We start from the raw sequence: 14,773 nt of genomic DNA, 5'->3' as shown, positions 1-14,773 counted from the left end.
TACTTACAGGCTACTAAAGATTTTCGCCAAACATCTAACCTGTTTGTTGTTTACTCTGGACAGAGGAGAGGTCAGAAGGCCTCGGCAACCTCTTTCTTTTTGGCTTCGGAGTATAATCCGTTTAGACTGAGACTGCTGGACAGCAGCCTCCTGAAAGGATTACAGCTCATTCTACTAGAGCTGTGGCTTCCACCTGGGCCTTTAAAAATGAGGCCTCTGTTGAACAGATTTGCAAGGCTGCAACTTGGTCTTCCCTTCATACTTTTTCCAAATTTTACAAATTTGATACTTTTGCTTCTTCTAGAATCAAACACAAGGAAAGAGGCGCCGTATGTGTGAATCTGAAACAGCCAACATCAGATAGAAAACATGTGCAGGGTACTCACAATATGAAAAGGCACTCCAATGTGCCAATAGGAGCAGGCTGGTATTCACAGCAAACCAGCTGGCTGAACAGGCAATCCAGGATAACCAAAGTGAGAGACTCAGAATCTGGATCCCACGATATGGAGACAGGAGCTAGGTGCAAACAAAGGCACACCACTGTGTGAATCTGTAGGAGTACACTGATAAATTCACAATCTGTACAGGGTACTCACATTCTGTAGCGGCACTCAATTGTGCCAGTGGAAGCAGGCTGGTTTTCTCAGCAAACCAGCTGGCTGTATAAGGAGTAAAGCAGGAGCCTCCGCAGTCCTCCGGATAAAACAGGTAGCTCAGTGGTGTGCCTTTGTTTGCACCTAGCTCCTGTCTCCATATCGTGGGATCCAGATTCTGAGTCTCTCACTTTGGTTATCCTGGATTGCCTGTTCAGCCAGCTGGTTTGCTGTGAATACCAGCCTGCTCCTATTGGCACATTGGAGTGCCTTTTCATATTGTGAGTACCCTGCACATGTTTTCTATCTGATGTTGGCTGTTTCAGATTCACACATACGGCGCCTCTTTCCTTGTGTTTGATTCTAGATATATTAACCTTTGGAGGGTGAAGATCGAGTGCTGCCTCTGGTTTTGAGAAGACGGATATTTCTACCTTATTTGAGCACCTAGGACTTTGATCTTGTCTTTCATCCAGGACCTAGGACTCTGGTATCTAGTAGTGTGCATACACACACCAATACCATATTTTGTCATATTTGTTATCTGTGTATTGATGGTTTGAAACATATATTTCTTGGTAGCGCCCCCTATTGGGTTTTTCCCTTTGTTTTCACTTTTGCTTCTTCGGAGGCTGTTTTTGGGAGAAAGGTTCTACAGGCAGTGGTTCCTGCCTTGTCCCTCCCATCATCCGTGTACTTTAGCTTTGGTATTGGTATCCCACAAGTAGTGGATGATCCGTGGACTGGATACACTTAACAAGAGAAAACATAATTTATGCTTACCTGATAAATTTATTTCTCTTGTAGTGTATCCAGTCCACGGCCCGCCCTGTCCTTTTCAGGCAGGTCTAAATTTTAATTAAACTACAGTCACCACTGCACCCTATGGTTTCTCCTTTTCTCGGCTTGTTTCGGTCGAATGACTGGATATGGCAGTGAGGGGAGGAGCTATATAGCAGCTCTGCTGTGGGTGATCCTCTTGCAACTTCCTGTTGGGAAGGAGAATATCCCACAAGTAATGGATGATCCGTGGACTGGATACACTACAAGAGAAATAAATTTATCAGGTAAGCATAAATTGTTTTTTTTTGGTTGTGGATGAATTTTTTTCAGCGAAATATGGCTGTGTTTTATTTTTATTCCCTCCCTCTCTAGTGACTCTTGAGTGGAAGACTCCACATCTTGGGTATTGATATCCCATATGTCACTAGCTCATGGACTCTTGCCAATTACATGAAAGAAAACATAATTTATGTAAACTTACCTGATAAATTCATTTCTTTCATATTGGCAAGAGTCCATGAGGCCCACCCTTTTTATAGTGGTTATGATTTTTGTATAAAGCACAATTATTTCCAAATTTCCTTTGTTGATGCTTTCTACTCCTTTCTTTATAACCCCACTGCTTGGCTATTCCTTAAACTGAATTGTGGGTGTGGTGAGGGGTGTATTTATAGGCATTTTGAGGTTTGGGAAACTTTGCCCCTCCTGGTAGGATTGTATATCCCATATGTCACTAGCTCATGGACTCTTGCCAATATGAAAGAAATGAATTTATCAGGTAAGTTCTTACATAAATTGTTTTTTTCCTTGATGTATGTCCCATGTCAATTATTCATTTTTTTTTTTTTTATTTCTGGTGCCCTGAAATGAGGGTGCATGGTAACCTGTATTAATAGACTTTGGAAAATTGCATAATTGAACATTCAGCCATTAAGAATGGACTCTGACACTAATCCAGTCCACTACAAGCATTTATCTTAAAGGGACAGTCTAGTCCAAAACAAACTCATTATTCAGATGGGGCATGTCATTTTAAAAAATTTTCCAATTTACTTCTATCGCCAGTTTGGCTTTGTTCTCTTGGTATTCCTAGTTGAAAGCTAAATCTAGGAAGTTCATATGCTAATTTCTAAGCCCTTGAAGGCCGCCTCTTAGCTCAGGGCATTTTGAAAGTTTTTCACCACTAGAGAATGTTAGTTCTTGTGTTTCGCATAGATAACACTGTGCCCCCGCATGTGGAGTTCCTAGGAGCCCGCACTGATTGGCTAAAATGCAAGTCTGTCAAAAGAACTGAAATAAGGGGCATTTTGCAGAGGCTTAAATACAAGCTAATCAGAGGTAAAAAGTATATTATTATAACTGTTATGCAAAACTATGGAATAAATAATAAAGGGATTATCTATCTTTTAAAACGATACATATTCTGGTGTAGACTGTTCCTTTAATATTCCAGTTGCTGTTGCTGCCTAAGGCTCACCATGGGGGATGTTTCTTCCAGTTGTATTCATTTTTTTATTTTAATTAACCATGAAAATTTTTACTAAGGTTTTACCTGCACTTATTCAAATTTTTGAATAAAAGACATTTTAAAGTGAATGTAAAGTTTAATGAATAAGTGCCCGGTTTTTAAAATACTCTTAAACAGGGGCACTTTCATTCATTAAACTTTACAATGAAGCTTCTTTTTTAAAATCCTTTTTCTTTATGGAAAGAAGACCTGCGATTCTCTGCCCGCAGCTCCTGATTAAGTTTTTAGATCAATGATGAATCCGGCTTCCTCCAATCGTTGCGTGCCCCTTTGGCATCCGGCTCGTGGGGCCACGTAACAGAGGAAGCAGAATTTATCATCGCTTTGATAACTACAGCAGGCTGTGCGGGCGGAGCATCCTCCTGTCTGCTTTCCATAAAGAAAAGATAAGTATTTTAAAAAAGAAGCTTCATTGTAAAGTTTAATGAATGAAAGTACCCCTGTTTTTAAGAGTATTTTTAAAAACCGGTACTTATTCATTTAAACTTTACATTCGCTTTAAGTATATAATAATCGGAGCAAATATAATTCTTGTGACTCTTTCCAAGGATCTCTCATGCATCAATTATGTTATTTGAAGCCTATCACTTGATATTTAAACTGAAGAAAAGCGGTTTTATTCCCAGACAAATGTATTTTGTTTGTTTTTTTGGGGATCAGAATGTAAAGTATTTCTTAACATGATAGGCTTTGCCAGAGGATAAAATAGAATTATTTAGCTGGTGTAGGAATTCTGATCCCTACACTAACAGCGCCCCTTTCAAATCGCCTGTTGATGGATACGTCCAATTCAACAGTACCGTTTGAAAGGAAGATGTGTGAAGCTACCAATCACCAGACTAGCTCCTAGTAGTGCATTGCTGCTCCTGAGCCTTTGTTTTTTTGGTATCCTTTGTTGAAAAGCAACAATTAAATTTGGTATTAAATTCATTTATCAGGTAATAAAATTATGTTTTTAAAACATTTTAAATTTACTTTTTTCATGGTGGTTAGGGTCCTTGATTGATTACTCCTGCGAATTACCTTCCCTGCTACTAGGAGGCAAAGATTCCCAAACCCCAAGAGCTCTATATAACCTCTCCCACCTCTGATAGTCTGACGTATGGCCAGCAAAAAAAAAAGTTAGGAAAAAAGAAAAAAAAAATATAGGACCCAGGAAAAAGATGTGCCATAAATGGCAAAAAAAAAAATCACCAAAAATAAAATAGGGTAGAGTTGGATAAAAAAAGTTTATTTCTGAGGAATCTATATTCACAACCCTCCAAAACAAGGAACGCACAAAATAACAATCAGGCAAAATAATGCTAAAACCATTCTGCCAAAGGCTACCACCAAAGAAGCAAAAAAGAAAAAAAAATGGAAGAAACAAACGAGCCTGCTAGACAAAATAGGTCAACAGAATTCTCATTTCTAGAAAGCCCAAGAGGGAACTGAACTGGGAATAAAAGAACAGAAAAAACTATTAAAGGGACAGTCAACTCCAAAAATAAACTTTCATAATTCAAATAGGGCATGTAACTTTAAAAAACTTTCCATTTTAATTTTATCACCAATTTTGCTTTGGTGTTCTTAGTTGAAAGCTAAACCTAGGTAGGCTCATATGCTAATTTCTTAGACCTTGAAGGCCGCCTCTTGTATGCATGCATTTTGACAGTTTTTCCACCACTAAAGGGTGTTAATGTGTCATATAGATGACATTGAGCTCACGAACGTGACGTTACCTAGGAGTCAGCACTGATTGACTAAAATGCAAGTCTGTCAAAAGAACTGAAATAAGGGGGCAGTTTGCAGAGGCATAGATGCAAAGTAGTTACTGTGGTAAAATGTGTATTATAAATGTGTTGGTTATGCAAAACTGGGGAATAGGTAATAAGGGAGTATCTGTCTTTTTAAACGACAAAAATTCTGGTGTTGACTGTCCCTTTAAGGTGGAGGCTATCCTACCTCCAAGCATGTCAATAAAATCATAAGTTTCAAGCAAAAACCACTTGCTTTCCGACCCTGAATAAAATCATGAAAGTGAACAAACCAAAGTTTGTCTGAAAATTTCTGTAACCCCAACATAGAACTAAAAGGCCCTGTTAATAACCAAAATGAGAGGAAACCTGTCTAAAGAATTCTAAAAGTAAAACACAGAAGGAACAATACATTCCAAAAAAAGATATCCCAGAAACAGAAGATTGCCAAAAGGAACAAAAACGTCCAAAAAAGAAAGCTTAAAAAAATTCCATAACCATAGGCTCAAATGGAGGAGCCTGCAAAACATCAACACTAAACCCAGACCTCAAGGTACAGAGTGGCATAACAAGCTGAATATCGGCCACAACCCTTAGTTAAAAAAAAAAAAGAAAATCGGAAAGAGATGCAATCTTCCTAACAGGGAAAAAAAACTGAAGGGCAGAAAACTGTCCTTTCAGTAGACTAGGAGAAAAACCCCTATTCAATCCAATCCGCAGAAAGAAATTCTGAAAGAATAGCAGGAGCAGCCATATTGCAAAAACTTGAGGAATAACAGACCTGACAAAAAAGCTTCAGAGCCAGAAATAGTCTTAACCATAGACTCTAAAAAGCCCCAACTCTGAGTCTGGAAGGAAAAAATTGTCCTAAAAGAGAGAAGCCTTAGGCTACTGATCATCTGAACCAGATCTAAACAAAAAAAATCTCAGACCAGGCTGGAGCAATGAGACTTAAAATTCATCTAGCCTTAACTTGAAACTACTCTGGTAAAAAGAACCAGAGGAAGAAACACATAAACAAGCAGAAACGATCAAGAAGCTACTAAAGCATCCACAAAATCTGCCTGAGGATCTCCTGACCTTGCAAGGTACCTGGTAAGTTTAGCCGAGAGGCTAACAGATTTATCTCTAGGAGACTCCAAAAAAACTAATCTGATTGAAAAGAACATGCTGGTGGAGAGACCATACACCTGATTGCAAAAGCCGCCTACTAATAAACAGACAACTGACTTTTGCCTATAAGAGAGAGCCAAACATTCCCCTCATGGCTGGGGAACTGCACGTTCCCCCTGATGATTGATATAAGCCATTACAAAAAGGTCTGAGAGAAATAGAAAATAGTGGCCATCTCTTAAAAGTATAGTCTACAATATAATTTGTATTGTTTTAAAGATAGATAATACCTTTATTACCAATTCCCCAGTTTGCATAGCCAACTGTTAGATTAATGTTTTACCTCTTATTACCTTGTATCTATGCATCTTCTGACAGCCCCTGATCACATGATTTTTTTTATTTCTTATCTATTGACTTGCATTTTAACCAATTAGTGCTGTTGTGCAGACTCTTAAATAACTCTACCGTAGTGAACACAATGTTATCTATATGGCCCACATGAACTAACAGTCTCCTCTTGTGAAAAGCTAATAAAAAAGCATGTGATAAGAGGCTTTCTTTAGTGGCTTAGAAACAGGCAGACATTTAGAGGTTTAAAGGTTATAAAGTATAATATATCAATTTTGGTTGTGCGAAGCTGGGGAATGGGTAGTAAAGACATTGTCTCTTAAAACAATAACAATTTTAGTGTAGACTGTCCTTTTTTTTTTTTTTTTTTTTTTTTTTTTTTTAAGGAAAAGTAGAGTTCCAAGAATATTTACTGGCAACCTCGTCCTCAGACTCTCAGACAGCCACCCGTCTATCTAAAGAACTCCAATTAAGCATAAAACTACAAAAAATTGTATAGATAAATATCCATAATAAAGTACTTTTTGGAAGCAAGAACAGTATTAACTTGGTCCAAATAAATCATAACATCAAAACGCAAGTATCACATAAATAAGCTGGCATAGATACATCTGCTTGCTTAAAATACATTTAACATTGGTAGCAAGTGCTCAGATACTTTAGCTTCCAAAGTAGGACTGAATCAGAAATTTCCATAATAAAATTATAATTATCCCTAAAAGAGCTGTAAAAGAGAGGTATTACATTACCTCTCATAAGAAAGCTTCATCCAAAAAAGGTGCAACTACTATAGGAGGGATACACACCAAACAAAGGCCCATAAATAATTAAAACAATGCGCCAAAACGAGTGCACCTGTGTGTGTGTGTGTGCACACAGGTGCCAAATAAAAAAAGTTGGTGCTTCTAAAGAGCAACAAATATATAACTAAAAACGTGCCCCCCTTTATAAAGATTGTGCCAAAACGCCAATGAGCTTTTCAAATAAATGAAGTGTAATATAATATTCTGTCCCATGGCTGTATATAAACCAATATAATCTTGCCCAAATATATGAGAAAATAAACAGTACTTACCAATAACACTCTCCTACTAGAAGCACTTCAGGAAACCAGTCCGGTACTTATCAGCAGAGGACATAATATAGACGTAATCTGTAGACCCAGTAGAAAGAGGCAAGACAAGTCCCTGCGACCTCCGTGGGAGGTCAGTGACTAAAATTGTCATGGGAAAGAGTCACAACCTGTACTCAACTTTTGACAAACTCTGTATTCTGAGGGTAAATGGGCCTCAAATCAATCTGAGAGCGCCTCTCAAGGAAATCATTTGCAAATCTTGACTCTCTGGAAACTTAGTCTTTGTAAAAAAAAAAAAAAAAAAAAGCAAGTTGTTGCTTGCAATCCTTGTATCTATTGGAGGGGGAAGCATATTTATAAAAACAATGCACAATAAAGTATGCTAATGCTAAAAAAATGAATTTACATGTTTTAAATGTTTGTATATATATATATTTTTTAATTTATATTTTTTATTATAAATCATAGGATTGTGAGCAGTCTGTGGGCTCTAGTCAAGAGAAGACACTGCTTACAACAGAAAGTTCTTCAGAGTCCTCTAAAATCTCTCCTGAGGTACCTCATATCAAAACAGAGCAACAGAGTGAGGGTGAGGAAGCTGCAAGTACAGGATCCAGTCCTTTGTCTGCTTCTGTTTCAGTAGATTCTTGTCCAGATAGATGGATGGTGGAATATGTCAATTTTTTGATTCCTGGCTCCACAACTGGCATCTGTGAGACCCTAGACATAATGGAATCTGTAAGTTGTGGCACCCTAAGATATTGGGGTGGGCCTACTATTTGTAGGAGATTCTTAAAATAAAAATTGGTTATTTTTTGTCATAATATAGATGTTACTGGTTTGGGATGGTGACTATATTGCATTCATCCTGGTTTAGTGTTGTAAATAAATTGGAAAGTTGTTTGTAAATAGAATAATAAAATATATATCCTTTTAATTTTCTTTTGGCGCCTCCCATCCTGTTTTTAAGGACCCTGAGCGCTGGTGTGATCTGTCAAACTTTGACCTGGGTGAGGAGTCTGTGACCAGTGAGATTGGCAGTCCTGCTCGTGTATCTGCTGCAGAAAAACCCAATACGCCTAATGTCACAGAATACAGACTGGATGGACACACCCTCTCAGACTTAAGCAAAGGAAGCAAGGGAGAATTGATCCCGATTTCACCTCGACCACAAGCTGGATTTGGGACGCCCCCTTCTTTACTTAAGCTGCACAGAAAGAGGAAGATCACGCTTTCACCTGTCACAGAGAATGGAATAGCTGGCAGTACTCCTGTTACAGAAGCAAACAGCATGACCCCTAAAAGTACACCTGTCAAATCCCTGCCATTCTCTCCTTCACAGGTATGTTATACAAAGGGCAATTTGCACAACAGTGCTCTTCTAGCTGTTGTATGTGTATATTATCAAGTACTCTGCCAAATTTTGCATTGTGTGTGTTTTATTTTGTCTTTTAAATCTCTGTACTTCACTGCTTTTGTTTTCCATACCACCCAGATAAGTTTCTCATATTACATATTTCTTCATTTCTTGCTTACAATTTTCTTTTACAAGATATGACGAGTCCACAGATTTCATCCTTATGGGATTACGCCTCCTGGTCAGCAGGAGGAGGCAAAGAGCACCACTGCAGAGCTGTGTATATAGCTCCTCCCTTCTCTCCCACTCCAGTCATTCTCTTTGCCTGTGTTAGTGATAGGAATAGGTAAAGTGAGGTGTTAGTTTAGATTCTTCAATGAAGTGTTTATTATTTTTAAATGGTGCCAGTGTGTACTATTTTTTTTCTCAGGGTACAGTTTTAGGGTCTGTGCAGATTACATCTGTCCTCTGACTTTCAATGGGGGCTGCCCTGATGTATATGGTCTTAGCAAGTTTATCTAAGACCCAGTTGTTCCCACAGATTCTGAGAGGAGATGAAGGACCTCTTGCAGTGTGGGAAGAGTCATGTTACTCAACATGGAGGTATGTGCAGTCTTTTTTGTTTTTCTGTGACACTTGGTACCTCAAAGGACTGTCTCTCTCTCTCTCTCTCTCTCTCTCTCTCTCTCTCTAAGCTGGCCTATGCCCTATGTATCTAGCTTGTGTAATAGACCTCTAACGGGGTATACAGAGATGCTATCATTATGGGATAATGATTGATATGGGGTGCGGTTGAAGGGTATGTTTCACCTTTATTAAACCTTTTAATGTGTGGGCTGACGCTGGGGTTGCGTAGTGAATTCCGGTCACATAGATACTGCATATGCTTGCGGCATGACTGCAGGGGAACTGGCTTCATGTGTGGCACTGTTTTTTTGGAGTTCAATACTCCGGTGGCTCCATTGTTGTTTTTTATTACAAAGGTTCTGGGCCGCGCGGGAGTTCCGCTTTGACACGTCCACGATGGGCGGGGCGTTTTTCACGCGCGAACAGACGCAGCGCAGTGCCTAGCTGGGAGTTGGTCGGACGACTCCGGGGTCTTCTGTCTGTACCGCATGGGTAGTGGAACTCAGGCGGTCTAGATGCTTGCTGCATGAGTACCGTTTGTTGTCTCAGTGTGAGAGGGCAGGTAAGCGCTGCAGCAGAGCTGTGGCGAGGTTTAAAACTGAAGTTTTTATTTTGAAGGTGCAGTTTGTTAAACAAGGTTAATCTGACTACTAATGGGATACGAATAATTTCAATCTTATTGCAAGCCACAATTAGTGTTTTCTTTAGCCGCACAAGGGTGCTGCGCAAAAGCTTTTTTCATATTTTCTTAAAGGCACAGTAGTTTTATTAACTAAACAACTAGATTGTGCATAAGGAGTGTTTCTATGCTAAATTGTGCATACAAAGTGTTTGAGGTAACTGTCTACAGTTTCTGTTTTTTACTATGAATGACCTTGAAGCCAGTACTTGTTCTATGTGTTTAAATACCATTGTGGAACCCCCGCTTACTTTTTGTCCCTCGTGCACTGAGGGCACTGCAATGTAAAAAAACTAATTTTTCTTAATAAAGATATAGCGCAGGGTGCTTCTCAGACTGATGAGACTCACGGTATGCCATTTCTTTCTCCTCAAGCAACGCCATGTTCTTCAACAGCGTCCACTTCATTTACTCTGCAGGATATGGCTGCAGTTATGTCATCCACCCTTACAGAAGTGTTATCCAAGTTGCCAGTATTACAGGGCAAACGTAGCAGGACAGACGCCACTTTGGTTCCTGCGACTTCTGATACTTTGATGGCAATCTCCGATGTGCTTTCCAAGGGATCTGATTTGGGGGGTATGGAGTTTTTATCTGAGGGGGAGCTTTCCGACTCAGGGAGTGCGTTGCCTCAGATGGACTTAGACGTCATGTCCTTCAGATTTAAGCTTGAACACCTCCGCCTGTTACTTCGGGAGGTTTTAGCAACTCTGGATGACTGTGACTCTATTGTGGTACCACCAAAGAAATTGTGTAAGAAGGACAAATACTTAGAGGTTCCTTCTTATTCTGATGTGTTTCCAGTTCCTAAGAGAATTTCGGAAATTGTTACGCGGGAATGGGAAAGACCGGGTATCCCGTTCTCGCCTAATAATTTTTAAGAAAATGTATCCTATAGCTGACACTGTTCGGGATTCTTGGCAAACAGTCCCTAAGGTGGAGGGAGCTATATCTACACTGGCTAAGCGTACAACTATTCCTATTGAGGACAGTTGTGCTTTCAAAGATCCTATGGATAAAAAGTTGGAGTGTCTTCTAAAAAAGCTATTTATTCATCAGGGTTTTCTATTACAACCAACGTCTTGTATTGTACCAGTTACATCTGCGGCTGCCTTTTGGTTTGACGCCTTAGACAAGTCTCTTAAGACAGACTCCTTTAGAGGAAATACTAGATAGAATTAAGGCCCTTAAGCTGGCTAATTCTTTTATTACGGATGCCGCCTTTCAGATCGCCAAGCTGGCGGCTAAGAATGCAGGATTTGCCATTTTAGCGCGTAGAGCTTTATGGTTAAAATCTTGGTCTGCTGATGTGTCCTCTAAGTCAAAGCTTTTGGCTATTAGTTTCAAAGGAAAGACCCTATTCGGGCCTGACTTGAAAGAAATCATTTCTGACATTACGGGAGGTAAGGGTCATCTCCTACCTCAGGATAAAGCAGCTAAACAAAGGGGTAAACAGAATAATTTTCGTTCCTTCCGAACTTTCAAGGGAGTCCCCTCTTCTTCCGCTAAACAGGAAGGGAATTTTGCACAAGCCAAGTCCATCTGGAGACCCAATCAGGCTCCAGCAGAGACCCTAGAACCTTTGTGAAGATCCTGGGTGCTGTGGCCAGTCCGAAAGGAAGAGCCACAAACTGAAAATGTTTGTCCAGGAAGGCAAACCTTAGGAACTGGTGATGATCTCTGTGGATAGGAATATGCAGATATGCATCCTTTAAGTCCACGGTAGTCATATCTTGACCCTCCTGGATCAATGGAAGAATAGTCCGAATGGTCTCCGTTTTGAAAGATGGAACTCTGTGAAACTTGTTTAGCCTTTTGAGGTCTAAAATGGGTCGGAACGTTCCCTCTTTTTTGGGAACTACAAAGAGATTTGAGTAAAACCCCTGTCCCTGCTCCTGCATTGGAACGGGACAGATTACTCCCATAGTGGAGAGGTCTCTTACACAACGTAAGAACGCCTCTCTCTTTATCTGGTCTACAGAAACCTTGGAAAAGAATTTCTGAACTCCAGCTGATACCCCTGAGACACGATTTCCAGTGTCCAGGGATCCTGAATGTCTCTAATCCAAGCCTGGACAAAGAAAGAAAGTCTGCCCCCTACTAGATCCGGTCCTGGATCGGGGGGCCGTCCCTTCATGCTGTCTTGGGAGCAGCAACAGGCTTTTTGGGTTGTTTACCCTTGTTTCGGTTCTCAGACCGTGGAGCATTGCAGTGGCGCCTTATCTGGACGATATTCTGATCCAGGCGTCGTATCAGCTGACAAGAACTCCTACAGATATGGTTCTGTCCTTTCTAAGGACTCACGGGTGGAAGGTGAATCTAGAAAACAGTTCACTAATTCCACAGACAAGGGTTCCTTTCCTGGGAACTCTAATAGATTCTATATCCATGAAAATTTTCTTGACGGAGGTCAGAAAGTTAAAGATTCTGAATACATGCAGAGCCCTTCAGTCCAATCCTCGGCCATCAGTGGCTCAGTGCATGGAGTTAATTGGATTGATGGTGGTGGCAATGGACATCATTCATTCAGTTTCCTCGTTTTCATCTCAGACCACTACAGCTGAGCATGCTCAGGCAGTGGAATGGAGATTATGCAAATTTGTCTTCTCAGATAGATCTAGATCAGGAGACAAGAGACTCTTCTTTGGTGGTTGTTGCCGGATCATCTGTCCCAAGGGACGTGCTTCCGCAGACCCTCGTGGGTGATGGTGACAACGGACGCCAGTCTACTAGGTTGGGGTGCAGTCTGCGGGCTCAAGGTGTGTGGACTCGGTCGGAGTCTCTACTTCCCATCAATATTCTGGAATTGAGAGCGATATTCAATGCGCTTCAGGCTTGGCCTCAGTTGTCTGCTGCCAAATTCATCCGTTTTCAGTCGGTCAACATCATGACTCTGGCTTACATCAATCATCAGGGAGGAACAAGGAGTTCCTTAGCGATGACAGAAGTATCCAAAATAATTTGGTGGGCGGAGGCTCACTCTTGTTATCTGTCAGCAATATACATCCCAGGAGTGGACAACTGGGAAGCGGATTTTTTGAGCAGACAGACGTTTCAACCGGGGGAATGGGAACTCCATCCGGAGGTCTTTGCCAACCTGATTCTCAGATGGGGCAGACCGGAGCTGGATCTTATGGCATCTCGTCGGAATGCCAAGCTTCCGTGATACGGATGCAGGTCCAGGGATCCTCAGGCCGAACTGATAGATGCCTTGGCAGTGCCTTGGTCGTTAAACCCAGCTTATGTGTTTCCACTGTTTGCTCTCCTCCCCCGAGTGATCGTAAGGATCAAACAGGAGAGGGCTTCAGTGATTCTCATCGCTCCTGCGTGGCCTCACAGGACTTGGTATGCCGATCTGGTGGACATGTCCTCTCTGCTGCCGTGGAAGCTTCCATTGATGCAGGACCTTCTCATTCAGGGACCCTTCCATCATCCAAATCTAATTTCTCTGCAGCTAACTGCTTGGAGATTGTACACTTGATTTTATCTAAGCTAGGGTTTTCTGATGCGGTCATTGATACCTTGATTCAGGCACGTAGGCCTGTTACTAGAAAAATTTACCATAAGATATGGCATAAAATATCTTTCTCCTGTTAAGTGTGGTCAGTCCACGGGTCATCATTACTTCTGGGATATTATCTCCTCCCCTACAGGAAGTGCAAGAGGATTCACCCAGCAGAGCTGCTATATAGCTCCTCCCCTCTACGTCACCTCCAGTCATTCTCTTGCACCCAACGAATAGATAGGATGTGTGAGAGGACTGTGGTGATTTAATTAGTTTATTACCTTCAATCAAAAGTTTGTTATTTTATAATAGCACCGGAGTGTGTTATTCATTCTCTGGTAGAATTTGAAGAAGAATCTACCTGAGTTTTTTTCTATGATTTTAGCCGGAGTAGTTAAGATCATATTGCTGTTTCTCGGCCATCTGAGGAGAGGTAAACTTCAGATCAGGGGACAGCGGGCAGATTAATCTGCAAAGAGGTATGTAGCAGTTTGTTATTTTCTGACATGGAATTGATGAGAAAATCCTGCCATACCGTTATAATGTAAACTCAGCCTTAAATGCAGTAGATGTAGCTGGTATCAGGCTGTCATGTATGTATATTTTACACTTCAGTATTCTGGGGGATGGTACTTCACTGGATTTATACTGTATGCATAGACTTAACCTAAATTGCAGGGACTTGCAATAGGTTTTAAATAACAATTTATTGAGGTTAAACGTTTTTTTGCTGGCATGTAAAAACGTTTATTTCTCTGCGGTACTGGGTGAAAAAATGTTTTGGGCACTATTTTTTCCACTTGGCAATAGTTTTGTTTAATTTAAAGCAGTTCACTGATCTCTCTCACTGTTATGTGTGAGGGGGAGGGGCCATTTTTGGCGCTTTTACTACGCATCAAAAAACTCAGAGGTTCATTTTCTTCCTGCATGATCCGGTTCATCTCTACAGAACTCAGGGATCTCCAAAGCCTTTTTTGAGGGAGGTAATCATCACAGCAGAGCTGTGAAGAGTGTAGTTGACTGTGATAAAAAACGTTTGTTTGTGTATTTTTTCTGCTGCCAGGGTTAGTTATCCTTGCTAATGGGAACAATCCTTTGCTAAAATTGTTTACTTCTTACAAAGATTTGATGCTATAACTTAATTATTTTCAACTGTCATAATTTTTTCTGTGCTTCTTATAGGCACAGTTCGTTTTCATATTATTGTAAATTACTTAAAAAAGCATTTCCAAGTTGCTAGTTAATTGCTAGTGTGTTAAAACATGTCTGATTCAGAGGAAGATACATGTGCTATATGTGCTAATGCCAAAGTGGAGCCCAATAGAAATTTATGTACTAACTGTATTGATGCTACTTTAAATAAAAGTCAATCTGTACAAATTGAACATATTTCACCAGACAACGAGGGGAGAGTTATGCCGAC

The 14,773-nt window shown here is 40.5% G+C and overlaps 1 protein-coding gene across 1 annotated transcript in view; it reads left to right on the top strand.

The window, feature by feature from the left end:
* The window catches only part of MYBL2 (MYB proto-oncogene like 2), a 214,011-nt gene that overhangs the window by 106,112 nt on the left and 93,126 nt on the right, over nt 1-14,773 (top strand). Inside the window, exons 7-8 of the mRNA XM_053716325.1 lie at nt 7,651-7,920; nt 8,153-8,524. Coding sequence (XP_053572300.1) covers nt 7,651-7,920; nt 8,153-8,524 — 642 coding nt within the window. The remainder of the gene's footprint in view (nt 1-7,650; nt 7,921-8,152; nt 8,525-14,773) is intronic.

The sequence above is a fragment of the Bombina bombina genome, chromosome 1 (genome assembly GCF_027579735.1).
Source record: "Bombina bombina isolate aBomBom1 chromosome 1, aBomBom1.pri, whole genome shotgun sequence".
Classification (NCBI taxonomy): Eukaryota; Metazoa; Chordata; class Amphibia; order Anura; family Bombinatoridae; genus Bombina; species Bombina bombina.
This window is presented reverse-complemented; position numbering and strand designations above follow the sequence as displayed.